This window comes from Meles meles, chromosome 4, assembly GCF_922984935.1.
Source record: "Meles meles chromosome 4, mMelMel3.1 paternal haplotype, whole genome shotgun sequence".
Lineage (NCBI taxonomy): Eukaryota > Metazoa > Chordata > Mammalia > Carnivora > Mustelidae > Meles > Meles meles.
The window spans coordinates 132,389,165-132,401,371 of record NC_060069.1 but is presented as its reverse complement, the minus strand read 5'-3'; the positions used below and the strand labels follow the sequence as shown (position 1 = coordinate 132,401,371).

The following is a 12,207-nucleotide window of genomic DNA, read 5'->3' as shown; positions in this document are numbered from 1 at the left end:
CGGATTCGAGAAAGGGCTTGGCCAAGACATGTAGGAAATGTTTGCTTAGAAAATACGTAGACTTGTGGGGGGAAAAAAAAAAGAAATATGTAGACTTGGGGCACCTGGGTGGCTCATTTGGTTAAACGTCTGACTTTTGATTTCAGCTCAGGTCATGATTTCAGGGTTGTGGGACTGAGCCCCACATCTGGCTCCTTGCTCAGCACGGAGTCCGCTTGAGCTTCCCTCTCCCTCCGCCCCTCTCCCTGCTAGTGCACACTCACTTCCATGCTCTACTCTCTCTCTCTCTAAAATAAATAAAATCTTCAGAAGATAGGTAGACTTTTGTTTTCAAAGGGGTGGTGATAGTGTGAGAGGGGATGTGTTCATTGGTAGTTCTCTTTAAATCTGTTTTCCAGGGGCATCTGGGTGGCTCAGTGGGTTAAAGCCTCTGCCTTCAGCTTAGTTCATGATCCCAGGGTCTGGGGATCGAGTCCCGCATCAGGCTCTCTGCTCAGCAGGGAGCCTGCTTTCTCCTCTCTCTCTCTCTGCCTGCTCTCTGCCTATTTGTGATCTCTGCCTGTCAAATAAATAAATAAAATCTTAAAAAAAAAAAATCTGTTTTCCAGCCAAGCAAAAGTGAGAACTATGGTGAATGTGTAATTGTACCAAAAAGGAGCACTCTAGGTAACTTGTTGGACAAAAGAAATAACTTAGGACTCTCCCCTGAAAACCAGGACTTTTAGTCACCTGTAGTGCTTATCACTGGCCCCGAACTGATTCATGTGTTTGTTGGGGAGGTGGAGGCAGGGAGTGTCTGCGAACCTTGGCATACTTGGCTCATCCATAAAATTGTAAATAATTGCAGTCAAGTAAACTTTCTCTTTTAACACTCTAGACACACTTGTGAGGAAAGCCCCATCACGGATTAACAGTATATAAACACTCAACTCTGCAACCTTAAATACAACAATAAAAAAAGGACTAACCCTCCTCTCTGCACGCGGAGGCACATCATCTAGTTGGGCATTCCATATTCGCTAAGAAATGACTATCTTATAACTAATCAGAAAGGCTCATGAAATAATTATTTTATAAATAATCTCTTTGGCGTCACAAAGGCAACCGCCCTCCCTTTAAAGCTGTGTGAGACCGTGCAAAGCTGGTATTTACAATTCCTGTGACAAGGAGATTAAAGAATTTCTTTGAGAATCTAAAGCAATGAAGTACTTCCCAAAGGGCACACGAGATGGTGTAACGACCAAGGGGAGACCTACCTTGGCGAAACAAGAGTTTCAAGGACTTGAGCCTCAAACAGATAAGCTCTGTCGAAGCATTGCTGTTTGAGAGGAATCCTTATCCTTTTCTAGATCACCCTAAAAGCACTTTTGAAAATCTTTACATATTAAAATAATCTAATATAGCAGATGGATAACTGTGAATAGTTGGGAGCCACAGATTCAAATCAGGAGTTACCGAAACATATTAAAAAATGGAAAAACTCAGGAAAGGTAATACCTTTTCGGATACCCGCGTAAGTACTCGCCAGTCCATTTCTCTTCTTTCGGTGTCGATAGAGCCAGACGCTGAAGACCATGAGGATGATCCAGCAGGCGGCCCCGATGCCCGCGATGAACGCGGGCTGCTTCACCACATCGGAGATCTGCTGAGCAAGGCTGACTTGGTCTTCAGGCGACACAGGGTTTCCACGGGAATCTGAAAAGCCATCTTGGGGTTAATGTGGGTTGAAAACTCAGTGATATCACGAATGCATGCTTGTCTCATAGAAAATGGCTAGCAGGGGCACCTGGGTGGTTCAGTGGGTTAAAACCTCTGCCTTCGACTCAGGTCATGGTCTCAGGGTCCTGCGATCGAGCCCTGCATCGGGCTCCTGCCCCACAGGGAGCCTGCTTCCCCTTCTCTCTTTCTGCCTGCCTCTCTGCCTACTTGTGATCTCTGTCTGTCCAATAAATAAATAAAATCTTTAAAAAAAAGAAGAAAATGGCTATCATTATTTTGTGAATTTTTAGACAATCATTTTTGTCTTTCATTCCGTGACATCCATCCTTGCCAATTAAAACAGTCCATGAGATTTTCAGCAAAATTATAGTCACTCTATTTTAATGCAAAAACAAACAGGACACAATAATTTTGTGGAATGTGTTTAAAAACAAAGACAATGGCACACAGGTTCTATTTTTTTTTTTTAACTCCACAGAACTCTTCACTGCTTAGATAAGTTTCAGAGGACAGTGCTAACTGAGATAAATACAAAATTACAATTCTAAACACTGAAATGCTTGAACAGGAGTCTATAAATAAGGGGTAGCAAATAAGTTGTATACAAAAGACATGAAGTTTCTCAGACTTCTACAGAAACTCTCAACTACATGTTCTAAAATGATAATAAATAAAATGTTATTTCCTCCAATTAAGGTAGATATTGAAAAAAAGTGTGTGTTTTCCTTCTCCCCGAATCCCCCAACTACATGACTATATTATAAGACTCTAAAATGTCTTAGAAACATATTATCTGAGCCTATGTTCACAGGGTCTATACATTTTTTTTTAATTTTATTTATTTATTTGACAGAGAGACAGAGAGAGAAAGAGAGCACAAGCAGGCAGAGCAGCAGGCAGACGGAGAGGGAGAAGCAGAACGCTGACCGAACAGGGAACTTGATGCAGGACTCTATCCTAGGACCCTGCAATCATGACCTGAGCCAAAGGCAGCTGCTTAACAGACCGAGCCACCCAGATGCCCATCAAAGGTCTATACAATTTAGTATAACATAAAACTAAAGAAAAATTAAGATAATGTTACCACTGAAATAACTATGAATAATCTTTCTTTTTTTCTTTTAAAAGTAATCTCTACACCCAAAACGGGGCTTGAACTTTCAACCCGAAGATCAAGAGTCGGATGCTATACTAACGGAATCAGCCCCCAAGTCTGATCATTTGTTTTTGAGTAATCTCTTTCTTCTAAAACAACAGCCATGACCAGCGATAGATCCAAGAACATTAAATACGGACAAGAACTATCCAGTGTTATAAATAGTCGAAAAGGCTCATGTTTTCTGTTCTTCTGACTCAGTAATTTAAAATTGATGGAATTTCTGGCAATGGAAATTTCCTTTTTTATGTTTAAACCTACTAAGAGATTCTTTTTTCAAGCCCACAATTTCAACAAGTCATACAGAGCCGTCAGCAATGTTTGCAGAAAAGTACAAACCCTTGTTCTGTGATCAAAGCAATATCCTACTTTGTTGGCACTGAGTGATGCCAACACTGAGGATGCCCAGTGGGCACAAGTCCCATTAGTGCCTGTGGTTTTAATGTTCTGCCCCCACAACATCTGGTGAAACGAGAAGGTGTTTGCCCATGCTATTAGGAATGGTGCTTTCTTACAGTCGTCTAATTTTATTGGACTCTGAAAATGTGCTGCTCATCATTTGCTCTAAAATAGAAACATTTGTTCCAGTCCAAAATTCCTTTTTCCCCCCCCCAGAAAAATAATTGGTATAGCTCATTATATATGAAGAACATTTCTCAAACAGAAGAAAATTCTACAGATTTTTTTTTTCTTATTAAATGATATGGTGCCCCAAGAAGACAGGCAGGAAAATAAGCAGCATTCCATGGCTAAGGAAACCACCTTGGAAAAATTCCACGTCCCCATCTATGTATAATGGTAGCTACATTGCTACTCCTGTGTGTGTGTGTGTGCGCGCGCGCATGTTTTATTACTTTTTTTTTTTTTTCTTAAAAAGAATTCCAAATTTTATTCTATGGAGGGTCAAGGCTGAAAAACCTATTTTTATAAATGGTCTCTGTCACCTGCCTTCAACTGTTTGTTGACGGAAAGTTTTATTCCATGTTCCAGGCTCTTTTATCTATGGTTTTCCTAATAGCACTTCATCTTCTGAGAGTTCAAGCAGACCTATTCTTTTTTTTTTTTCCCCCCCGATACACTCTTTGCATCTCCTAAGTTTATAGATTTCATGGCTGTTTGTGCAAGGTTAAGTTGGGTAGCTTCAGATTTTATGGAGACAGCCAGGAGAGGTTCCATGCAGGCGACCAGATGGGCTTAACAGAAAAAAGTGTGGTGTGACTAATGAATTAAAGCGGCCACTCTACATCTCAGTCGCTGCCTCTCTGCAGCTGAGCCTATATTAAGATATGGAAAATTGGAACGCATTTATAATTTCAAGAAAACCAATTTGACCCTTAAATCCCCTGATTTAAATCTTAAATAAATAAAATCACACAGGGTCCTTTTCCAACGCATCTTTGAGAAAGGAAGAAAGTCGTATGTTATAAAAAATAGCTAAATGACATCAACAGTGTATAGGTCATCACACTATAACCTGTAATATCAATTTTAATAAGTTAATACTGATGTTTCATAAAACTGGGCAACTCTTTGAGTAAAAGGTCTGCATTTAGACTCTTTTCCCCCAGGTCCAACCGAACGTTTGTAACAGATGCATCAAGCAATTCTTTTACATAGTTCCCTATTTTGTAATTTTGTAATAAAGGAACTTGAAATAAACCATGAGATGACTTTTGCTTAAAAGTTGCATACGTAAGCACTGTTTAAAAAGATAATCCCCAGATCAAATTCTGGACCATGGCTGTGGTGATAGTGCAAGCTCTCCTCTAAAGGTTTGAATGCTACTGTTACACGATAGAGTTTTCAGGAGGTAACTGCCTAGCCAGTGACTTCGTTGGCGGCGGTGTTCCCATCCATCCATTGGAAAGCCCATGAGAGTTCTGCCCAGGAGAGATGCATACGAAACCTAGACCTGCACCATTCCATCCTCCCCCCACACTGGGGGTTTCTTTTCCTTCTTTTGCTGGCCTTGGATCAGCCTTGAAAGCTCCACATTAAAAAGGTAAGCCTCACCAGCCCGTGACCATGTCCACATGGATCAGAGTCCCGCCCCACAATCACGGCATTTCAGCTGAAATTTATCATGTTATGCTACAGAGATTCGGCAAAGACATCGGTTAGAGCAGATAGCTCGGTCTTAAACAACACAACAATGATAGGAATTTCCAGACTGAATGGAAAGTTTAGACAGCAATAAAGTTTATTCAAAGCCAAACGTTGCTCAATTTTGTTTTGAAATAATTTCTAGGATGTCCTCAATTATCAACCAAATGCAAAAATACTTTGTACTTGGCTGTGAAGTATAAAAATGCATATATCTGATCCTTCTCCTGACATAAAATCTTACTAATGCTTAACTTCTGATCTGAAAGGAATAAACGAAAGCTGGCTCTACACGCAGCATTGTTCGTATTTTAAATGCAGTCTCTTCATAGTGACGCCCTTCTCTCCCCTTTCCATTTATAATTGTTTTTGTTGTTGTTTGCTTTAGATTTTACTAGTAACCACTTACTAATTTGTATTTCATATTCATGCCACATCCCCTATAGGAAACTGTAATAACAAGGCTTCTCTGTCAGTTTTTCTCTAAATGTTTTTCCTAATTCCTCTAACCACTTCTGAAGCACACATGGTATTTACCTTTCTAAGTAATTAGCATATAACCACATCCCAATTCCCTTGGACATTGGAATTTATCTTTTCTTATAAAAAGCAATTACAGTTTTGGGCCACCTGGGTGGCTCAGTGGGTTAAACCTCTGCCTTCGGCTTGGGTCATGATCTCGAGGTCCTGGGATCGAGCCCCGCATCGAACCCAGCATTGGGCTGACTGCTCGGTGGGGAGCCTACTTCCCCCTCTCTCTCTGCCTGCCTCTCTGCCTACTTGTGATCTCTGTCAAATAAGCAAACAAACAAATAAATAAATAAAATTTTAAAAAAGCAATTACAGTTTTAAATAGACGCCAGAGTGGTAAATATAAATTGTATATTGCTTAAACTTCTAATACCTAGTTTAAGTTTTTCATGAAAGCTTTGCTTTTTTTTTAAATACAAATAACTATAAATTCTATGAAGTTTCAGACTGTCATTCTTGTTCACTGAGGTATCCTTGATGTTCAATTAATGTATTTGTTGAATAAACAAAAAAAAAAAAGGAAAAGAAAATTCAATAGGATGGAATTAGGATGACAGTGAATGCGGACAACGTTTGCTTGAAATATAATTTAAAATGTGTGCTTGGCTAAGTTTCAGTTTAGTTGTGATATATATTATGTATTTATATAATTATAACATATATTTATATAATAGGACATAGATATATTTTATACACTATATTATGCTTGTATTTTAAATAAAGCTAATGTTATCATTTTTGTCATTTTCTTTCCAAAAGCCAAGAAAGGCAGGACCATGGGTGCAGGAATGGTCTGCAAACAAGAGTGGGGCTCTCACCTAGCTGGATGAACTGCGGCTCGCTCTTCACCCCAGCCCCGGCCCCTGTGCTGGCGGCCACCTCCACGCTGTAGCGGATCCCAGGAACCAGAGAAGGAATGACCACAGAAAAGGTGGAACCATCCACCGTCTTGTTTATATGATAGCGAGTTTCATTGCCCAGACACCAAACCTGTAAGAACAGCACAAGGAAGTTGAAGCTGGTAAATTATTTAAGTTACTGCAAAGATCAACATGGTATTTTGGTTTTAGACCAACTTCAGACTTTTCATGGACCTGATGGAGGATGCGGCAGAAGTCATTTTTCCCGAGGATCTAGTTCTGAGCGGGCTCTTCCATTCCAACCTCGGGTTAGCAGTACCTTTAAGACCGCTATGAATTTTCTCATATACTTCTCAAGGAGTCTATTAGGAAAGTCTACAAATCTTTGCTCAAAGAAACAGTTTCCTATAAGCCCAAATTTAAAAAAAATTTTTTTTTTTTTTTTTTAGAGAAGTTTGTCTCTGGGCTGAATTTTAGTCACCATCTCCACCTTCCTCCCTGTTACGGTTCTAGACTAGGGAGTACACCAAGACTGCCTGCAATGAGCTGGGTCCCTGCGACACCTGTTCCTGACAGCGTGCCTCCCCCAGAGGCTCTCCCTGCCATCCGGGCTTTATCCTCAAGCCAACCGGAGCCTTGTTGCTGGAAACACCCTCACGCCTCACCTGTGCAGTTTCCTATAAGCCCAACAGTTTCCTATAAGCCCAAATCAGTTTTTTTTTAAACACCTAGAAATTGTTTGCCAGAAAAAAGAGGCTTTGCAAAAAACTGTGTATACCCAGATAAAGAACAATCTTAGTCTATAAAGTACCTTTTCAAAAATAAGGTTATTAAAAATAAACTGGATAGGGATGCCCGGCTGGCTCAGTCAGTAAAACATACAACTTTTGATCTCGGGGTCCTCAGTTCAAGTCCCATGCTACATGTAGAGGTTACTTAAAAATACATAAATAAAACCTAAGGAGTTAGGCTCTTCCTATGAATCTCCTCCACCTGAGGCATGTCATACCACTATCCATGAAAGAAAACCAGCATTCCGAGCTTGTATTTAAATGGGAATATTAATTAGTCTTTGATGACATAGATGAGATCATAAAGAATAACAAGACATATTTGACTTGAAAGAGAAACATTCTTCCGTTAAGAAAATTATTGTAGAGCTCACTAACTTTGATAAGGATATTTGTGACAGGAAAGTATTTTCAGGAAATTAAGACTTCTGAACTCCACTGTAATCCTTAATTTAAATTTCACTAAAGGATTATTTAACCATAGAGTGATTTCTGCAATGTTTAGAAGTTGGATATGGTGCATGACAGTATTTGGACTCAGTTACCATAAGAAAATGGTCCAGGGAGTAGTAAAACATGCTCTATATTCTTTATGATGTCCTCAAGCAACATGGAGGATTAGCCTCAAGTAGCCTATTGTCTAAACTGTAATAGGAAATGGGATTTAAAATAAGTCTAGGAGTATCAGTGTCCCCTATCATGTGAGCAATAACCTTTCATTTTTTTCTTTGGAAGTTAATATTATTTTAATATAGTTTCAATGCATAACACTAGCAAATGGCCAGACTCTATACCAGGTCCTGACCATTTGGAAATAAAGAGTCCTTTGTGATTTTTTTTTTCCCCAATTACATTACGCAGCTGAACCAAAGCCACAAACTGATTTTGTACCAGTCAATCAGGTTCTGAAAGGCATTTTATTATTTTAAATTGACCATGAAGTTAAGTGAAATCCACCCTTCTGCATTTCTTCTGGAGAGAAATGAGTTTTGATTCTTAGGGGAAAATGCTGCATTACACAATTTTGCCTGAGAGCTGAGACATCACCTCATTTTAAATCCTTAAAGATCTCTGTAACAGTTCATTTTTTCTGGACAGAACCATAGCATCCTGTCACTCCCCAGTCTTGAGATAACCTTGAAATTCACAAGAAAACACTTAGACTGTAGAGACTCTTAGCTTTCAATGACTCAATAACACTAGAAGATCTAATTTGAAATATCTTAGAACATTCACAGGACATTCATGGCACTATTTTAAATATTTTAAATGTCACACTTTTAAAATTCTGGTGAATTTCATGAAGAGGCTTTCAGTTTGTTTTTAAAAATCATTTTAAGAAAATGTTAGGCCGAAAATGAAGCTCAGTATATCTAGTTATTGTCCAAATCAATTTGCTACTCGAGGGAACATTGATGGTCTTTATTTGGCAAGCCTTACCAAGTGTGCACATCAAAATCACCTTGGAAATATCTACCCCAATGAGTATGCAAACCGCTCCCATCAGACCTATGGGGTGAGAATCTCCACGAACGGTGGTCAGGTACCTATGTTTGGAGGATAAGTCTACAAGTGATTCTGATGTTACTATCTAATTACCTGTAGAAGATAAATGTGGTCACCTTTTTAATATCAGTTTTGTATCAACAGAGACGATGTAAAATACTCACATATATGAGATGAACTACTAAGTATCACGATTTAGCTAGTAACTAGAAAAATACTCAGGCATCATGGAAATATAAAACAGATCTAGAGAAAAAATGTTTTACAGTTGAAATTCTTCTAGTGTGCAATGTGTTTACATACATGTTGAAAAAAAGACTTGTAAAATCTATTTTCTATTGAGATTTCCCTGATTCAATCTATCAATTACTCATTTATCACAGATTCATTTAGACTTTCCTATAATACAGAGTCATTGATAGGATATATTTCATGAGCCTAACTTTGTTTTTAACTGTATCTTGGCATGCTCTGAAAATACTTGCTCAAAACAAATCTATGCAAGACTCTAAATTTAATCACTAGAGCTGATGACTTCACAGGTCAAAATAATTATCAGAATTACCAGATTGAGTCACTTGACATCTTATATTTTTAAATTTCATTTAAACATACATAAACTTATAACTGAATCTCCTCTGAGACATGAAATTTTGTTTAGAGACTAAAACATGCTCCACAAGGAAAAAAAAAAACAAAAACTTTCATGCACATTAAAACAACTTTTCCAACTTAGCTCCAAAGTTGCAAAACTTCAAATGTGCCAAAAGGAAAGCAAGCAAGCAAACCCTATTTGATAGTATTTGACTCCTAGCCAATTCCATGGGGCAACCCAATCCTGCAAAATATATTCAAGCTATTTTTTTAAGGTAAATGTACAAACAAATCCCTTTTTCATTAGCATTTATACTTGTTGTTTGTGTGAAATTATATGGACCTATAGATTTTTTGACCCTCTAGATGACTTCTTTTAAATTAATTGCTTTTTTCAAATGGCTTAAGAAAGAATTATTCCATGATTACTGAAAAAATGGTCAAGTGGTAAGATAATTTTACATTGCTACGTGGACCAGCAGATGGCGCCAAATATCCACACTTCAGACACGCTTTTTCTTTTGCTTTTCTTTGTAGGGGGAGGGAGTGTCCATCAGTAAGTATTATATATGCATTACCTTATACTCTTGGACCATTCCATTTTGAGTGTCTTCTGGAGGCGGCTGCCAACTAACAAGAATTGCAGTTCCGTTTCCTTCATTCTTTGATACAGTTACACTCTGGGGTGGGGCACTGGGTGCTATTGTTTTAAAAATTGGATACATTATGAGTATATAAGAGAACACTCAAGGCAGACACAACATTTAAAGTCAAGTAATAACTATGTCAAATCTATGTCAATATATCAATATGTCAATATACCCATATGTTTTAAAGATGTATCTCATTCAAGTCTGAATAGTCCCAACTGATTTAAGTTTCTCTTCAATACTGCTAAGTTTTTTATTATGCATTTTCCATAAACAAAGGTATGTAGATTATCTCCACAAACAGCTCAGGAAAATTCTTATTCTTCCTACCCTGTAAGCTTTGTCCCATGTTCTCCCTACAAATGTTCCAAAGTATAAAGATATATATTAATCATCCATGACATTAACTACATCCCATCATTTCTGTAATCAAAATAATAAGCAGATTTTAGGGAAAATTCTGGTTATTTTTAGAGTATACTTGTGATGCATAACCTTTTTTTACCTTTATGTAAATACTAAGATTGAAATTTCAGGTCAAGGTGGCCAATCATGTCCACGGACATGAGGAATAAACATAAAATGCTAACCCCAGAAAGTCCAGGGCAAACCAAAACATTACTCACTGTATTTATGAATCATTCCCCAAAGTAACATTCAATAAGTGAGTGGAAGATAATTAATAGAAAGTCAAGCAAATTGAGAACATTTTCATCTTTAAATATGAATTTTAGTTCTCAACAGCAACTATATCCTACCTATGCCATTAAGTAAAACATGGCTCACAGTTGTATGTTTTTATACAGGCTATTAAAGCAAGTCAAGTATTACAGAATTTTGATTTTTAGCAGTTCCAGTTGGACAAATTCTCTTAGCAAAATCTAATGTTCAACATCAAGACAGTTAGTAATTAATATCACAATTAACATTAAAATTTCTTCAATTAAGTTAATAAAAACCTAACAAATGTACTACAATGCACAGTAATCACACATTCCATTATACTTGCCTTCTTCTAAAGTTTTGGCAAATTTAATTTCACTATCTGCTCCTTGAAATTCATTAAAAAATGGACGAGCCTTAATTTCATAGTTGACTCCCTTTCTGAGGTCAGGGATAACCACGCTATTTTTGGTTGGGGTCCTCACTTCAAAAACTAACCACTCCGATTCACCGTGGTTGGCTCCAGATGGCCGATAAAGAATTTTATATCCTTGAATATACTGAGACTGTTGGTCCACCTATTAAAATGACAAAACATGCAACCATTTATATCTTTATATTGATTTATTTTAAAATTATGAAAATTAAATGTGACAAAATGCAAAAAATTCAATCTGGCTTCACTCTGTAGTATTCTAGTTTACAAAAAATAGAATATGAAAAAAACCAATCACTATCTTTTGTAATGTAGTCACCTTTTCAGCTTAACAGATAATATGAGACACTAATTTCTATGGTTTATGCAGAAATTTTAGGCAGCTCTGTGACAGACATCTGCAGATATGTCAAGATCAAAAGGATCAGAAAACGTTCTCATTTTAAATGCCAGTTTAATGCTACTCAGAAATACTTCTAAAGTCTCAAAAAATGTATGTGATAATGATCCTATCACAAGTTACATATTTATAATTAATACTGTGTGTTTCTTTCCTTTGGTAAGGGCGCAGTTTACTATTGCAGTATAATAGAACATATGCACAACATGAAACTTTTTTCTGTTGAAAGTCCGTGCACAGGGACCATAATAAACAATTACAATATAAAGTTGTCATTGGTGGGCAAGTAGGCCACACACATACATAAATTATCTGTTCCATAAATATTTTTTTTCATATAATGATCTCCCAGAAGTCATCTCCTTATTGAAACTGGAATCAAATGTTGCAACAAGAATGACTCACTGTCCAGTGCACTTCGATTGAAGAGGAGGAGAGGATGGTAGGGTTGTGCAGGTGCAGTACAACATTTCCCAGTTCTCTCTGGACCTGCTTGTGATCTACTCCCTGACTCGTGGGGGGAACATCTGCAAGAATCCAAGAAGACCATGTTACTACCCTACGCGACGTAACTGACGGGAACGAAGGCAGGGTGAAGCAATCCTTTCAGCCATAGCCACTCCCAGAGAAGAAGAGTCATTCCAACTGGCAAGCTAACGCGCACTACAGAATAAAATGGGAACAAGATGAACTTTAGAGTAGCATAGGGAAGATGGGGACACACGGAGGGAGAGAGAACAAGCAGAGGACATGTAGAAAGCAAGAAAGAGGAGGAAACAAAGGTAACAGTGGCCAAAA

At 37.8% G+C, this 12,207-nt stretch overlaps 1 protein-coding gene across 6 annotated transcripts in view; it reads right to left on the bottom strand.

The window, feature by feature from the left end:
- ROBO1 (roundabout guidance receptor 1) overlaps positions 1–12,207 on the bottom strand; it is a 415,896-nt gene that overhangs the window by 50,991 nt on the left and 352,698 nt on the right. For all 6 annotated transcript variants that reach the window (XM_046003038.1, XM_046003042.1, XM_046003041.1 and 3 more), the window contains 5 exons: positions 11,815–11,936; positions 10,920–11,151; positions 9,839–9,960; positions 6,328–6,499; positions 1,498–1,695 (listed from right to left, as the gene is read on the bottom strand). In XM_046003038.1, coding sequence (XP_045858994.1) covers positions 1,498–1,695; positions 6,328–6,499; positions 9,839–9,960; positions 10,920–11,151; positions 11,815–11,936 — 846 coding nt within the window. The remainder of the gene's footprint in view (positions 1–1,497; positions 1,696–6,327; positions 6,500–9,838; positions 9,961–10,919; positions 11,152–11,814; positions 11,937–12,207) is intronic.